Source organism: Macaca nemestrina, chromosome 12, assembly GCF_043159975.1.
Source record: "Macaca nemestrina isolate mMacNem1 chromosome 12, mMacNem.hap1, whole genome shotgun sequence".
Lineage (NCBI taxonomy): Eukaryota > Metazoa > Chordata > Mammalia > Primates > Cercopithecidae > Macaca > Macaca nemestrina.
In genome coordinates this window covers 7,915,372-7,932,251 of record NC_092136.1, presented here as the reverse complement: position 1 = coordinate 7,932,251, position 16,880 = coordinate 7,915,372, and the positions used below count along the sequence as shown (strand labels likewise).

General features: G+C 54.3%; 1 protein-coding gene across 3 annotated transcripts in view; it reads left to right on the top strand.

The window, feature by feature from the left end:
- The window catches only part of LOC105469638 (dipeptidyl peptidase 3), a 32,318-nt gene that overhangs the window by 2,652 nt on the left and 12,786 nt on the right, over positions 1-16,880 (top strand). For 2 of the 3 annotated variants that reach the window (XM_011720945.2, XM_071074222.1), the window contains exons 2-16: positions 1,151-1,428; positions 4,191-4,280; positions 5,509-5,646; positions 6,232-6,306; positions 6,873-6,966; positions 10,157-10,287; positions 10,400-10,530; positions 10,604-10,662; positions 11,631-11,825; positions 11,983-12,095; positions 12,457-12,549; positions 14,027-14,089; positions 14,191-14,315; positions 14,456-14,576; positions 15,936-16,115. In XM_011720945.2, the coding sequence (XP_011719247.1) occupies positions 1,151-1,428; positions 4,191-4,280; positions 5,509-5,646; positions 6,232-6,306; positions 6,873-6,966; positions 10,157-10,287; positions 10,400-10,530; positions 10,604-10,662; positions 11,631-11,825; positions 11,983-12,095; positions 12,457-12,549; positions 14,027-14,089; positions 14,191-14,315; positions 14,456-14,576; positions 15,936-16,115 (1,886 nt within the window). The remainder of the gene's footprint in view (positions 1-1,150; positions 1,429-4,190; positions 4,281-5,508; positions 5,647-6,231; positions 6,307-6,872; positions 6,967-10,156; positions 10,288-10,399; positions 10,531-10,603; positions 10,663-11,630; positions 11,826-11,982; positions 12,096-12,456; positions 12,550-14,026; positions 14,090-14,190; positions 14,316-14,455; positions 14,577-15,935; positions 16,116-16,880) is intronic. The other variant, XM_011720946.2, reaches the window with a different exon arrangement.

The window sequence follows — 16,880 nt, the reverse complement described above, 5'->3', positions numbered from 1 at the left end:
GGTAATACTGAGGTTATTCCCTCTTTTACAGAGGAGGAAACGGAGGTGCAGAAAAGTAAAGCAATGGAAGTCTGGGGCCTAGTCCTGGCTAAAGGCCGAGCCTTCCAGCTGGCGGCCTGGAACTTTATCCTTGTGAGCCCAGTGGAAAGTGTGAAGAATTCTGAACAAAGGCCAGGCGCGGCACCTGTAATCTCAGCACTTGGGAGGCCGAGGCAAGCGGATTTGAGGCCAGGAGTTCGAGACCAGCCTGGACAAAATAGCGAGACACCCCCCCCCGCCTCCCCGTCTCTACCCAAAATGCAAAAAATTAGCTGGGCGTGGTGATGCACGCCTGTAGTCCCAGCTACTTTGGAGGCTGAGGCAGGAGAATCACTTGAACTCGGGAGGCGGAGGTTACTGTGAGTCAGGATCATGCCACTGCACTTCAGCCTGGGCAACAAAGTGAGACTCCATCTCAATAAAAGAATACTGAACAAGGAAGCAGGGAGGGGCCTGGGCTGGGAGCCTAGAGATGAGGATCTCTGCTGCTGATGTCTCCATTGTGGGATTAGGCAAGGCTCTGAGCCTGAGCCTCGGTTTCCCCATCTGTAATACTAGGTAGTTAGGTCAATCTATTTTTTTTTTTTTTTTGAGATGGAGTCTCACCCTGTCACCCAGGCTGGAGTGCAATGGTACGAGGCTCACTGCAGCCTCCGCCTCCTGGGTTCAAGTGATTCTCCTGCCTCAGCCTTCCCAGTAGCTGAGATTACAGGCGCCCGTCACCACACCTGGCTAATTTTTGTATTTTTAGTAGAGAGGAGGTTTCACCACATTGATCAGGCTGGTCTTGAACTCTTGACCTCAGGTGATCCACCCACCTCGGCCTCCCAAAGTGCTAGGATTACAGGTGTGAGCCTCTGTGCCTGACCTTAGAATCAATCTTTAACGTTTAGGGACTACAGGCCAAATATGGTACACCAGTGTATTTTGTGACCCCTTGGGTGAGTCATCTGACCTCTGAGCCTCAGTTAGCATATCTGGTGAATGGGTACAATAATATTCCCTTCCATGTGGGCTTTTGGGAGGATTAAATGAGATTATAAGAGTTCAGAGCCAGGTATGCAATTGATATGGGGTAAACAACAGCTGTGATGACAGTGATGGTTCTCAGCAGGGCCCATGGCGGACACCCAGTACATCCTGCCCAATGACATCGGCGTGTCTAGCCTGGACTGCCGTGAGGCCTTCCGCCTGCTGTCACCCACAGAGCGCCTCTATGCCCACCACCTGTCCCGTGCTGCCTGGTATGGAGGCCTGGCTGTGCTGCTTCAGACCTCCCCCGAGGCCCCTTACATCTATGCTCTGCTCAGCCGCCTCTTCCGCGCGCAGGACCCCGACCAGCTGCGCCAACATGCCCTGGCTGAGGGCCTTACCGAGGAGGAGTATCAGGTTAGTTCCCTTGGGCCAACCTGCGTTTCCTGAGTGGCTTCTGGGTGTGAAAGACCAGGATGCAAATGTCTGTCTCTTTCAAGGGGTAGGTGGAGGATTAGACCAAAGGTTACAAATTCAGGCACTTCCCCTCTCTGGAGCCTCAGTCTTCTCATCTGTAAAATATGCATGTGGGATGTCTGTACCGCTTAGTGTTGTGATGACCCACTTAGAACAGTGCCTGACTTCAAGATAAATGATAGCTGCTGTGATCATAACAAAAGAAACTGTGGTGGAGATTCAGGGAAGGAGAGGAAAGAGTCCAGAGTAGGTATCAGGAGGTCTGAATTCAGGACCAGTTCTTCTCTACCACACTATGTGGCCCTGGGCAGAATGTTCTGCCTGTCCCTTGGTTTTTGTTTTTGGACATATCGGCCAGGTAATACACGAATTCTTAGTGCATTGCAGCAATGCAGAAAGACACAAAAAACACAAAGATCACTCATTCTGTGCCCTCCTCAGAGGTAACCCACTGAGGCTGGTACAGCCTTTTCTTTCTCTCCTTTTTTTTTTTTTTTTTTTTGTGTCAGAGTCTTAGTCTGTCACCCAGCCTGGAGTGCAGTGTTCTTGGTTACAGCCTTTTCAATCCCGTCTGTGTATTACATACCTATATGTGTATATGCATGGTGAATCAGTTCCTTATTTTCTCTTTTATAGAAATGAGATGATGTTCTTTTCCTGCTTTGTGTCCTGCTTTTTCCATTGAATGCCATGTCTTGGAGAACTTGGAGAATGGGATACATTTAAATGTACCTCATTCTTTTTTTTTTTTTTTTTTTTGAGACGGAGTCTCGCTCTGTCACCCAGGCTGGAGTGCAGTGGCCGGATCTCAGCTCACTGCAAGCTCCGCCTCCCGGGTTCCCGCCATTCTCCGGCCTCAGCCTCCCGAGTAGCTGGGACTACAGGCGCCCGCCAACTCGCCCGGCTAGTTTTTTGTATTTCTTAATAGAGACGGGGTTTCACCGTGTTAGCCAGGATGGTCTCGATCTCCTGACCTCGTGATCCGCCCGTCTCAGCCTCCCAAAGTGCTGGGATTACAGGCTTGAGCCACCGCGCCCGGCCTCATTCTTTATTATTGACTGTGAAGTATGTGAAGTATTCCACAGCAGTGTACACTATAATCAATTTAATCTTTATTTCTGGACATTTAGCTTGTCCCGTTTTTCTTACAAACAGTGCCATGGTGAGCATACTTGTGCATACATGTGAGGGGGATCTGTTTCTAGAAGGAGAACTGCTGGGTCAAGGGCTCTATACATTTACAATTGACTGATTCTGTTAAATCATCTTCTAAAAAACTTTCACTGCATTATATTCCCATCAAGAATGTACAAGAATATGGCCTGTTTTTCTATATGGGAAATAAAGGGATTGGATTGTTTCTCTCTGAGCTGACGTGCTGTTTATTCTACCTCTTTTGAAGTCTGGGCATGCACTTCCCATCTTGGGCATGGCTTACTCATTAAAAGAGCTAATATCTGTGGAAATATTTATAAACGGAAAGGTGCAACCCAAGCATTACTATTTTCAGGGAAATTCTTTTTTTTTTTTTTTTTTGAGACAGTCTTGCTCTGTCACTAGGCTGGAGTGCAGTGGCACAGTCTTGGCTCACTGCAACCTCCAACTCCCTGGTTCAAGCGATTCTCCTGCCTCAGCCTCCAGAGTAACTGGTATTACAGGCATGCACCACCACACCCAGCTAATTTTTGTATTTTTAGTAGAGACAGGGTTTCACCGTGTTGGCCAGGATGGTCTCAATCTCCTGACCTCGTGATCTGCCCGCCTCGGCCTCCCAGAGTGCTTGGGATTACAGGCGTGGGTGCCAGCCATTCAGGGAAATTCATGTTTGCAAGTGGCAGAAACCCAGCTCAAATTGGCTTACGTGAAAAGGAGAATTGTTGGGTCACATGATTGAAAAGTCCAGGTCTAGAGGAAGTTTCAGGCATGGCTGGACTCAGGGACTCAGTGCTACCACTGCGATGCAGTCTTCATCTCTCAGCTTGCTTGCTTTTCTTGCTCCCGGAGGGGGAGCTCCAGGGGTTCCAGGCCTGATGATACCTGTTGTACACAGGCTCTTTGCCAATGGGAAATGTCCTGGGTAGCGCTCTTATGCCAGCTTGAGTCTTGTGCCCATCCTGTAGTCAAGGATGGTGGTTTCTCAGACTGGCCAAGCCAGCTTACATGCCCAACCCTGGGGCTGGGGGAAGGGAGATCCCCCACCCTCCCACCCACAAAAGGAGGATTGAGGTCTTGTTACCAGAGGAAGATCTGGGGCCAGCAGAAGCCATAGAATAGATAGATGATTAAGGCCCCTCTGGCTCTAACATGTGATGCTTCCGAGGCCAGCTGCCTGACAGGTCAGAGGCTGAGGACAGGCTCCCAGGAGAAAGAGGGAGGTGGTGCTGGAACTGGGCCTTAAAGGACACAGTAGTCTCAGGTGGCTGAGAGGGTGCTGGGGTGGAGAGGGCAAAGGCAGACGAACACTTGGGTGTGTTTGGGAACTGCCCAGAAGATCAGTTAGGCCAGACAGCGGGGGTGTGAAAATGGGTCTGTGAAAGTGAGTGTGGGCCAGACTGGGGCTTCCCAGGACCTGGGTCCTGCCCGCACATTTTCCAGCCTCATCCACACTGGCTCTGCTGGGGCATTCGCATCTCAGGAGGGGGTGTTGCTGGGGTCAGGGAGGCTGTGCTTCCTGGGTCTCTGATGCCTGTCTCCCCCCTCAGGCGTTCCTGGTCTATGCCGCGGGTGTTTACTCCAACATGGGCAACTACAAGTCCTTTGGTGACACCAAGTTTGTTCCCAACTTGCCCAAGGTGAGCCAAAGGAGGGCTGGGGAAGGTGGGGATGGGGGCTGGTGGGGTAGGGGTGGAGAATGCAGTAGAAGGAGCCCCAACTGGAGTGTCAGAAGCCCTGAGCAGAACATGGACCCTGTTGCTGCCACCCTGCATGACTGTGAGTGTCACCAACCTCACTGGGTGCCGCGGCCTCTTCGTGTGTAAAGGAAAAGCACAGCTCTCCCTGACTGCTGATCTGCAGGCCGAACAAGGGCGAGATGTGGAAGTGTTCTGTGAACTTTCAGGTGCTCTCAAAAATGGAGCTTGTTGGTCATCACCAGGAACAGTGGGAAATACGGGGCTGGGGGCATCCCTCCCAGGATTATGAGGCTTGAGCCTATCTAGGGCAGAGGTGGTTCTTACAGCAGGTATAAGAGCTGGGACTTTAACATGCATACAAGTCACGCTGCCATGCGGCATCTGATTCAGCAGGTCTGTGGTGGACCCAAGATTTGACATTTTTGCTTTGAGACAGGGTCTTGCTCTGTCGCCCAAGCTGAAGTGCAGTGGTGTGATCATGACTCACTTCAGCATCAACCTCCTGGACTCAAGTGGTCCTCCTGGCTTAGCCTCCCAAGTAGTTGGGAATATGGGTGTGCAGCACCACACCAACTAAATTTTCTTTTCTTTTTTTGAGATAGGGTCTCACTCTGTCACTTAGGCTGGAGGGCAGTGGCACAGATACAGCTCACTGCAACCTCAACTTCCTAGGCTCAAGTGATCCTCCTCAGCTTCCAGAGTAGCTGGTACCACAGATGCCTGCCACTGTGACGCTTGGCTAATTTTTTAAAATTGTTTGTAGTGACAGAATGCCACTGTGTTACCCAAGCTGGTCTTGAACTCCTGGACTCAAGCAATTCTCACACCTTGGCCTCCCAAAATGCTAGGATTACAGGCATGAGCCGCTGCGTCTGGCCTTTATTCTTTGTAGAGATGGGGGTCTGTCTATGTTGCCCAGGCTTGTCTTGAACTCCTGGCCTCAAGTATCTCTCCCTCCTCTGCCTCCCAAAGTGCTGGGATTATAGGCATGAGCCACCACACATGGAGGCTTGACATTTCTCAGGCCCTGCCAGTGCTGCTGGTCCACGGACCACACAGTGAGCCAAAGCTCTTAGACCATGGGAGAAGAGCTTAGGAGTGGATAGGGAGGCTCTGGAAGGCAGGTTTGGGTGGTGTGACTGGGCCACTGGCTTCCCTTTCCCTGTAGGAAAAGCTGGAACAGGTGATCCTAGGGAGTGAGGCTGCTCAGCAGCACCCCGAAGAAGTCAGGGGCCTCTGGCAGACCTGTGGGGAGCTTATGTTCTCTCTGGAGCCAAGGCTTCGACACCTCGGACTGGGGAAAGAGGTGAGGCCCCTGACTCCCCCGAGGGGATGGGGCAGAGGGAATTCTTTGAGGCCACCTGGTAAGGAGGGAAGGAAAGGGGATGGGGAGGCAGTGGGCTCTGCCTCACACTCCTGAGGCAATGCTGCTCCCCACTGCAGGCCTCAGTTTTGTCATCTGTAGAATGGTAAGCAGGTTGGGTCAAATGCTTTCTGAATGCCCTCCCAGATCTGACATTCTGCACACAGGATGCCATGTGCTGATGGAGGGAAGGAGAGGAAAGCTGGAGGTGGAGGGAGCTGAGGAGGGGACAGCAGGGAAGGAGGGGGGTCCCAGGTTTCCCACCTCTGGAGGCCGCATCCATTGCATGGGACGAGGACCTTGGGAAGCCTTAGGGGTGGGCCAGCCTGAGAGAGGCACGGGCAGGGCTGCAGGAATGCTGGAAATGAGCATCTGTTTGTTTTATAACTTTTTCCCCGGAAGTAGATGGAGGGGTAAGCGGTAGACGCTGCTGGAAGGAGGGAGGGGCAGGAAGCCTGGGAAGATGACGTCCCTGCAGCACTGACCTCGGCACCTCCTCTTTCTCCTGTCCCCTCTCTTCCCCAACAGGGAATCACCACCTATTTCTCTGGGAATTGTACCATGGAAGATGCCAAATTGGCCCAGGACTTTCTGGACTCACAGGTTTGGGGTTAGGGGAGCTCAAGGTAGCAGAGGTTTGGTGGAGTTCCTAGTCCCAGCCCCTCACAACTGGTGACCACTCCTGGGTCTCTGCTTGACTACTCCCTGCTAACTAGGGAAGGTACACCCCTGCCCACCCCAGGCTATAGAGCCTAATGACAGCCTCAGGGCTGGGCGAGGAACCAGGACCTCAGGCCACAGGGGTGTGAGGCTCTGGGGTCCACGTGTCAGTGGAGCTCCCAGCTTAGCCACTCACCAGCCATGTGATCAGTTTCCATGTCTGTGAAGTGGTACCCACCTCCGGTAGCCCTGGGTTCGCAGAGGCCATGCAGTGCCTGGCATAGTGGTTGGAGTCAGTGCTTAGTAGAAGTGCACAGTGTCCCGAGCAGAGCAGGAGAGTCGGCCCTGGGCTGCCCACTCCCACTCTCTCCCGCTTCTCCCAGCCAACCTGGAAGGCCCAGCCTGCTTTGCCTCCATGCCTTCTCCCCGGGGGGTGACCCATTTTCCTTCCTCCCACCCCACTGGCCTCTCCAGACCTCACTCTCAACCCCTGCCCTGGTCTCTTCTAGAACCTCAGTGCCTATAACACCCGGCTCTTCAAAGAGGTCGATGGAGAAGGGAAGCCCCACTACGAGGTGCGGCTGGCTTCTGTTCTTGGCTCAGGTGAGCTTAGCCCCAGGCTTCCCTTCTGCTCCCTCCCAGGCATTTCTGGACCTGGGTGGCTCAGGTCCTGCCAGCCCTGCCACTCCCACACAAAGAGGATCCTTCTCTCCCAGGAGTTTCTATATAAGGCCTGGGAATGGCTCTAGTTTCTCTGTATCAGTCCCCTATTTGTCTGTGAACCAATCCCTGAGGGCTGGCAAGGGACAGGTCTCTGATTGGCTCAACCTGGTCTCAAGCCTACTCTGGAGTCAGGCGATGAGGTTGGCCCTTCAGGCCAGGCGTGGCAGCTCACACCTGTAATCCCAGCCCTTTGGGAGGCTGAGGCAGGTGAATCACCTAAGGTTGGGAGTTTGAGACCAGCCTGGCCAACATGGTGAAACACCGTCTCTACTAAAAATATAGAAATTAGCCAGGCATGGTGGCATGTGCCTGTAATTCCAGCTACTTGGGAGTCTGAGGCAGGAGAATCGCTTGAACCCAGGAGGCAGAGGTTGCAGTGAACCAAGATCTCACCACTGCACTCCAGCCTGGGTGACAGAGCAAAGCTCCAGGTCAAAAAAAAAAAAAAAAAGAGGCTGGCCCTTTCCAAACCAACTGCACTTGGGGTAGTAGTAGTGGGACCTGGGATGATATTCTCAAGGGGAAATTGGGATCCATTCCCAGGAGAGAGGAAATAGTGTGGACAGAAGTGTCCAGGCCTTTATGAAGACTTTTGCCACCTGGCTCTTTTTTCCCCACCTGCACCCCAGCCCCTGCTTCATCTCCATATCCTCCCACTCAGACTCTGTGCTCTGGCCATGCTCAACAGCATCCAGTTCTCACGGACCCTCTCTAGGTCTTTTGTTTTTGTTTTTATTTTTTGAGACAGAGTCTTGCTGTATCGCCCAGGCTGGAGTGCCCAGGCTAGAGTGCAGTGGTGCGACCTTGGTTCACTGCAACCTCTGCCTCCTGGGTTCAAGCGATTCTCCTGCCTCAGCCTCCAGAATAGCTGGAATTGCAGGCGCCCATCACCACACCTGGCTAATTTTTGTATTTTTAGTAGAGACGAGGTTTCGCCATTTGGCCATGCTGGTCCTAAACTCCTGACCTCAGGTGATCCGCCTGCCTCTCGGCCTCCCAATGTGCTGGATTATAGGCATGAGCCACCGCGCCTGGCCCCTGTCCAGGTCTTTGCACAATCTATTCCCCACTTCCCATGCGGAACCCCCTCCAGCCTCTCTTTGTCCCCTGGCCACCTCCTCCCCATGCTCTAGGCCATGCGTGGACATTGCCTTCCCCAGGACCTTTCCCCATCTTCCCATAACTAAGTCCATGCCCTTCTCTCTTCCCATTGCCACACTCAGTAGCTCTCCTGACTACAAGCTCTGCAAGAGAAGGGCCTGTGTGTTTCATCCACTGTTGTCTCCCCGGTGCCCAGCGCTTGGTGGATCTGAGCTTCCACCGGGGAGATGATGGCAGATGTGGGTTCAGAGGAACAGGAGTTGATCTCACTGGAATATAAGCTGGGCTTATACTTACAGTACAGGATGCAGTGTCAGGCAGTGGTTGAATGTGGCCCTGGAGCCGGGCTGCCTGAGTGGGTCATTATCTATTGCTGTGGAACAAATGCTCCCCAAATGTAGTGATACAAAACCGCCTTTTCATGCTCATGGACACTGGGTCAGGAATGCAGGTAGAGCACAGTAGGAACAGCCGGTTGCTGGGTGACCGTGTCTGGGGCCTCAGCTGGGAAGACTCGACAGCTTGGGGCCGCAAGCATCCCCAGGCTTATTGGCTCACACGCAGGTGCTGGCTGCCGGCTGGAACCCAGCTGCGCTGTTGACTAAAATACATCACATGGCACCCTCCTATTGTTTGTGGTAGCTGGGCTCCCAGAGTGAGCCTCCCAGGAGAGCCAGGCGGAAGCCTGCTCACCTTGTGTGACCTGGCCTCAGCACATGGTGTCCCTGCTGCTGAAGTCACAGCCTTCCTGGCTTCAGGAGGAGGGAACACATCCCACGTCTCCATGGGCAAAGTCACAGTTGAGCTGGACATGATGGCTCATACCTGTAATCCCAGCTATTCAGGAGGCTGAGCCAGGAGGATCGCTTGAGCCCAGCAGTCTGAGATCAGCTGGGCAACCTTGCAAAATCCTATCTCAAATTAAAAAAAAAAAAAAGGTGTAAGACAGGAAATATTGTGGCTGTTTTTGCTCGTTTGTTTTTACATAGCCTTGAAGTATATTTTATTGATCAGAGACAACAAGGAAAATACAATAGTGTGTAAATATCCCATTGCTTCTGTAACAAATTGCCACAAATTTAGTGGCACAAAACAACATGAACTTATTACAGTTGCAGGGGTCCAGAGTCTAAAAGCAAGGCTGGGCCGCATTCATTTTGGAGTCTCAGGAGGCACCTGCCCCCGCTTGCCTTTTCCAGCTTCTGGAAGGCTGCCCAGCCCCCCAACTTCACTCCAGCTCCCTTCTGCTATCGTCACAGCTCCTTTTCCCAGCCACCCTCTTGTCTCCCCATGGGACTGTTGATTACGTTTGGGATGTGACTGTCTTTTTAAATCCAATCTGCTACTTGCTGTCCACATAAACTCTCGATGCCTTAGTTTCCCATCAGTGAAATGGAGATGATAATTTCTGCCTCCCCCCAGAGTTAGAGTGAGGCTTAAAGGAGTTAACACATGGAAAACACATGTTATGTGATACATATATTTTTGTTTTTTAGTTTTTGGGTTTTTTTGTTTTCGTTTTTGTGTTTGTTTTTTTGGGCTGGAGTCTCTCTCTGTTGCCCAGGCTGGAGTGCAGCAGCGCGATCTCAGCTCACTGCAACCTGTGTCTCCTGCTTCAAGCGATTTTCCTGCTTCAACCTCCTGAGTAGCTGGGATTACAGGTGCCTGCCACCACGCCCAGCTAATTTTGTATTTTGAGTAGAGACGGGATTTCACCATGTTGGCCAGACTGGTCATGAACTCCAGACCTCAGGCGATCTGCCCGCCTCGGCCTCCCAAAGTGCTGGGGTTACAGGTGTGAGCCACCGTGCCTGGCTGATATATATATTTTGGAAGACGAGAGTTTATACTCATGTCTGTTGGCTACAGGGAGCCATTGAAGATCTTAGAGTGAAAGAGTGCTACGGGGAAAAGCTGACGGAGGTGTCTTACTCCGGCCTTTTCTCTGAGTGACACCTTCTTTCCCCAGAGCCTTCCCTGGACTCTGAGATGACTTCCAAGCTGAAGAGCTATGAATTCCGGGGAAGCCCTTTCCAGGTGACCCGAGGGGACTATGCGCCCATCCTCCAGAAGGTGGTGGAGCAGCTGGAGAAAGCCAAGGTTGGACTGGCTGGGGACTGAGGCGTGCGGGCTGAGGACCCCTCTGGGCAGCAAAGCTGGTGTGGAGGTGGGTTGACCTCACACAAGGCTGACCGACTCCTGCTCACCTCAGGTGTATGCAGCCAACAGCCACCAGGGGCAGATGCTGGCCCAGTATATAGAGAGCTTCACCCAGGGCTCCATCGAGGCCCACAAGAGGGGCTCCCGCTTCTGGATCCAGGACAAAGGCCCCATCGTGGAGAGGTGAGCCGCCAGCTCCACCCCACCCGCCCCCTCCTGCCCGCCCCTCCTCCACCTCTGCCCTTCTCTCCCCCAGTTACATCGGGTTCATCGAGAGCTACCGTGACCCCTTTGGTTCCCGAGGAGAATTTGAAGGTAACTTCCTCGGGGAGGAGGAGGTCAGTCACAGTCCCTTCCCCCACATCCAAGTCCACGTGTCCAGTGTCCCCTGATGGTTCTCCCCACCCCCACTCAGCCATAACCATAACAATAACAACAGCCATCGTAAATAAACACCATTTACAGTGTATTGGGCACTGTTGTAAGAAGCTTAGCTATATTAACTAATTTAGAGTTCATCACCCCATGAGGATGTTTATCCTCACTTAACAGGTGTGAGCACTGAGGCACAGTTGGGGGGTGACTCAGAAACTCTGGCTCTGAGCTACTTTGCTGTGCTGCCTCTGGTGTCTGGTCAGGGCACAGGCTCCAGGTAGACATGTGCCTCCCAAGCCTAGCTTCACCATTTCCAGGCTGTGTGACCTTGGGCCAAATAGCCTGACCTCAGCACCAGTGTGGTTAGGATGCAGACTGCTACACTCAGTGGCTGGAAGCAGGATGGACATTGTGACTGGACCTGACCTGGGGCTGTCATCCCAGGCTGGTGGCAGGCTGCCTCGGCCCCCACCCCCTTCCCCAGGGGACCCACCTGTGGAAGGCAGGGCATCCAGCCTGAGGATTCAGCCACTTCTCTGGCTGCCCTAATCCTCCCCAGCCGCTGGATGTAGAAGAGTCTGAGCATCTGCCTGTTAAAGCCGGAGAGATTAGTCTGGGAGGAGAGCACACAGCCTGCTGGGGCTCAGGGGTGAGCCACTAGACCCAGGCCCAGGGAGAAGGGGCAGGCGGCCCAGGGGCCTGAGGGGGAGACAGGTTTGTGCAGCTGCAGCTTTCCTGTCCAGGTCCTGACCTAGTAGGGCCCAGACCTGGGTCACTGCTGTCCCCAGCTGCCAGCCCAGGGTGACTGCATACAGTAGGCATTCAGTACATGCGTGATGGCTGGAGTAGGGTGAAGTGAGAGCCCTCCTGGAACCCTGCCAAGCCACAGCTCCCTCCCTCCCCTGCAGGTTTTGTAGCTGTGGTGAACAAGGCCATGAGTGCCAAGTTTGAGCGGCTAGTGGCGAGCGCAGAGCAGCTGCTGAAGGAGCTGCCCTGGCCCCCAGCCTTTGAGAAGGACAAGTTCCTCACCCCCGACTTCACCTCCCTGGATGTTCTCACCTTTGCTGGCTCCGGCATCCCTGCTGGCATCAACATCCCCAATTGTAAGTGTTGGCAGGCCCAGCCCCCGAGCCCCAGAAGCCTCCTTTTAGAGTCGCCCCTCCCTCTCCACACACACACTCTCCACAAACTGCCCTGTGCCTCTTGTCTGTGACCTTTGACCCTTGCCTCTTCTTCCTGGTCCTTCTCCGCCTTCTCCAGACGATGACCTGAGGCAGACGGAAGGCTTTAAGAACGTGTCACTGGGGAATGTGCTGGCTGTGGCCTACGCCACGCAGCGGGAGAAGCTCACCTTTCTGGAGGAGGATGACAAGGTGGGTGCCAGCAGTTGGAGGGTTGGGGCTGGGCCTCACCTTCCTCAGCGGACTCGGGAAGGCAGACAGCCCAGAGCAGTAGAGAGGAAAGCACACAGCTTCCGTCCTGGCTCTGCCACTTCCCAACCACATGACCGTGCGGACTTTGGAGCCTCGGTTTCTTCTCGGGTCACACTAGGGGGGCATCCCTCCCTTCCTCCTGGGTTGTTGCAAGGATGAGATGGGCTGTGGGGTGGAGCACAGTCGGCCTTTACCAAGTACATGCACTGAGATGGGCCCATGGCCCAGGGGAGGGGAGGCCGACAGGCTCTGTGGCCAGGGCCGGCCAGTGGACAGCGCAGGTCTCTGCTTGTCTTGGCAGGATCTGTACATCCTCTGGAAGGGGCCCTCCTTCGATGTGCAGGTGGGCCTGCACGAGCTGCTGGGCCATGGCAGCGGCAAGCTCTTCGTACAGGTAAGAAGGCAGTGGCCAGCCCTGGTACCCCAGCCCACAGCTCCACTCCCCACAACCTGCCCTACCCAGTGGTGAAGCTGCTCTAGCCTCTGCCCTCAGGGGCTGTGGGTTGGGTGGGGAAAACGGCCCCTTAAGCAGAGAAGACCCTGTCTTGCCCTTCCTCAAGATGTCCCAGGAGCTCAGAGGCCTGGTGTAGAGCCGGGGTGTAGAGGGCCCTCTGGGACAGTTCAGCTGCTGTTCCCCACACCAGGAGGAATTGCTTGGCTCAGGCTAAGGAAGCACACCCTAAGGGCATGGCTCCAGCAGCCCCAGGACAGACACTGGGGGTAGGGGGCATCTCTGGGTGCTCCCATCTGAGGCAGCAGTGCTATCTTTGTTTGCGCTGCTGTTCCGTGGAGCCTGGGCTTTTCCAGGTATCGTAGGGAGCCACTTCTCCCCAGAGCAGCCCCTTCTTGCCAGCCAGCCAGCGTGACTGGAGTCCCCTCCACACCTACCCAGGGAATATGGAAACACAGACAACCTTTTATGGGGGGGCTGAAAAGCTGATGTGGACCCCCAGCATGGAGATGACCAGAAGTGGGGTGGGGTGTGGCCCCTCCCTTCCGAGGGCAGGGTTCTTGGTTGGCCCTGCTTCTGGGGGTGTGGGGCTGCTTCCCTGGATGGGGAAGGGCTGGAACTGGGCCCCGGGGTCAGGAGGATGCGCAGAACAGCTGCTGAGGCAGCAGGCTGGCGAAACGCCTTGTCCAGACTTTATCCAGGCTGTGTGTGGCCTTGGATAAGTCAGCTCCTTCACCAACCCTCAGTTGGCCCATCTGTAAAATGAGATTCCTGACCCCTGCTGTGTGGGCTGTTGTGAGGAGTAAAGGTGAAGACAGTAAGCCCTGACACACAGTAGGTCCTCAGCAAACAGGTATTAGTGTTGAGAGACAGTGTCCACGGAGGTTGTGTGCTCTGACTCCAGTTTGGGGCTCTTAGGCTCCAAGCCTCAGTTTCCTCATCTGTGAAGTGGGATAATAGTAGCACTGTCCTCAGAAGATGGTTGTGAGGATTAAAAGGACGCTGCATGAAAGACGCATGGCATGCAGTGGGAGTGGCAGTGCCAGGAGCCAGACCAGAAGCCCGTGGTGGGCACAGCTGGGCTCTCTGGCCCACCCATTGGAGCATCTCCTACTGGGGTCTGGAGACACCAGATCTGGGTCCTCACAGGACTTGGGGCAAGTTCCTCGACTGTCTGGCCCTCGGTTCTCCTCTCTGTGCGGTGGGGTAGGCATCTCTGGTTCTCGCGTTCCTGATGGCTCTGAGGAGGCAGCCAGCGTCACAGGGCTCAGGGCTGTGCAGGCATCAGTGTGTGGACGGACCTGCTGCTCCTGCGCTCCCACTTGCTTTCCTGAGCCACTCTCTGGGCCCATGGATTCTGGCGCTGGAGGCCTGGATCCAGCTGGGGGTGCCTTTCCCTCACCCACCCTGTGTTCTGCAGGATGAAAAAGGAGCATTCAACTTTGACCAGGAGACAGTGATCAACCCAGAGACGGGCGAGCAGGTGAGGGAGGCCTCAGTAGAGCCCCAGGGTGCTGGGAGGGTGGGCACAGGTGGGGTGGGGCAGTGGCCACCCTAAGCCTGACAGTGGAGCTCTTTTTCCAGATTCAGAGCTGGTATCGGAGCGGGGAGACCTGGGACAGCAAGTTCAGCACCATCGCCTCCAGCTACGAAGAGTGCCGGGCTGAGAGCGTGGGCCTCTACCTCTGTCTCCACCCGGAAGTGCTGGAGTAAGAGCAGCAAAGCCAAGGGGTGGGCTGTCCCGGTGCAGTGGCCAGCCCTGGGGGCATGGAGGGTGGGTGGTGGCGGCCGGTGGAATGGGGACAGGGTAGCCTCTGACCATCCTGCCACCTGCCTGCCCGTCTCACAGGATCTTTGGCTTTGAGGGGGCTGATGCGGAGGACGTGATCTACGTGAACTGGCTCAACATGGTTCGGGCCGGGCTGCTCGCTCTGGAGTTCTACACACCTGAGGCCTCCAACTGGCGACAGGTGGGGCCTGGGTGGGGCCCCCAGGAGGCGGAAGGGAGCCTACAAGGATGATCAGCCTGCCAAGATCAGGGTGCAAGGATGGGACCGCTGTACCTTTAAGGCAGATGAACAGGGTTTAATGCCAGACTCCACTGTTTGGGGGGCAAGTCACATCACTCTCGTGAGCCCCAGAGTTCCTGTCTGTGAAGTGGGAGTAGGACTCTCCCCGGCCACCATTTCACGGTGAATCAGATGAGGTGATTTTGTTAGGACTCCTCGCAGTTGACGCCCTCTGTGCCACACACAATTCTAAGCACCCTCCATGAATTCACTACGCCAGGAGGTAGGTGCTGTTGTTACCCTCATTTTGAGAAGAGAAATTGAGGCACAAGGAGATGAAGCAACTTGCCACTAAGTGGCAGAGCCAGGATTCGCATCTATACGGTGCCTCCAGGGCCATTCAGTGCCACGGCTCCATTTTGTGTCCTTTGGACATGGGGTAAGTGATAGAAATTTTTTTTCTTTTTCTTTTTTTTTTTTTTTTTTTGAGACAGAGTCTCGCTCTGTCACCAGGTTGGAGTGCAGGGGCGTGATCTTGGCTCACTGCAACCTCCGCCTCCCAGGTTCAAGTGATTCCCCTCCCTCAGCCTCCTGAGTAGCTGGGACTACAGGCGCATATCACCACGCCTGGCTAATTTTTTGTATTTTTTAGTAGAGACAGGGTTTCACCGTGTTAGCCAGGATAGTCTCGATCCCTTGACCTCATGATCCACCCGCCTCAGCCTCCCAAAGTGCTGGGATTACAGGCATGAGCCACCGCGCCCTGCCAGCAATAGAAACTTTTTGACAAAATCAGATGGGTGTGGTTTGAGGAGGTGATGTGACATCATTCAGGGTCCAGAAATGTGGGTCTGAGTTGTGGCTCTTCCTTTACTAGCTGTGTGCCCCTAAAGAAGTCCCTCCACTTCTCTGGGCCTCTGTTTTATCATCTGCAAACTGGGGATAATGACGCTTACTTGGTTCCCCTTTTGAGCACAAACAAGGTTGTGGAGGAGAAAGTGTTTGGGGACCCTGGAGGGGGTAGCTGCTGTCCTCAGCGGGGGATCCGGAGGAGCAGGGATCACGGTGGGTGACATGGGGAGCATGGGCACCAGGTCCTACCTGGAAATGGCCTCCCTGTCTCCTAGTGCAGCCTGCTCTCTCTGTTAGCAGAGGAAGGAGGAAGCATTTGAGGGGAGGGGAATAAGCAGAAAAGGACCCACAGGGTGGGGGAGAATGACAATAACAGTTGCCAATAAATGAGCAACTGGGACCAAGGACCAAGCCTAGGACCAAGCACTTGATACGGGCTACAAATGCTGTCTTTCCCCACCCCGGCAGGCCCATATGCAGGCCCGGTTTGTGATCCTGAGAGTCTTGCTGGAGGCTGGCGAGGGACTCGTTACCATCACTCCCACCACAGGCTCTGATGGGCGCCCAGATGCCCGGGTCCGCCTCGACCGCAGCAAGATCCGGTCTGTGGGCAAGCCTGCTCTAGAGCGCTTCCTGCGGAGGCTTCAGGTAAGCAAAGCCCTCTCGCCTGGATGGGCCCCCGCCAACCTCTCCAGGGGCAGAGTGTTACCATGTGCCAGGCACGGAGAATAAGCTGTGAGCAGTTCTCTTACGCTGCAGTGAGGAAAGGTAGCCAGTAAACATGTAAGCACACCGGGTGCCTCACGCCTGTGATCCCAGCACTGTGGGAGGCCGAGGAGGGCGGATCACTTGAGCTCAGGAGTTCAAGACTAGCCTGGGCAACATGGCAAAAACCTCGTCTCTACAAAAAATACAAAAATTAGCCAGGCACGGTAGTGCGCGCCTATAGTTCCAGCTACTCCAGAAGCTGAAGTGGGAGGATCACTTGAGCCTGAGAGGTGGAGGCTGCAGTGAGCCATGATTGTACCACTACACTCCAGCCTGGGTGACAGAATGAGACCCTATCTCTAAAAAAAAAAAAAAAAGAATAAGGACATCTTTTATGTATTTATTTGTTTGTTTGTTTGTTTATTTTTGAGACAGAGTTTTGCTCTTGTTGCCCAGGCTGGAGTACAATGGCATGATCTCAGCTCACTGCAACCTTCTTCTCCTGGGTTCAAGTGATTCTCCTGCCTCAACCTCCTGAGTAGCTGGGATTGCAGGCTCCCGCCACCACGCCCGGCTAATTTTTGTATTTTTAGTAGAGACGGGGTTTCACCATGTTGGCCACGCTGGTCTTGAACTCCTGACCTCAGGTGATCCACCCACCTTGAATTCCCAAAGTGCTGGGATTACAGGTGTGAGGCAACGCGC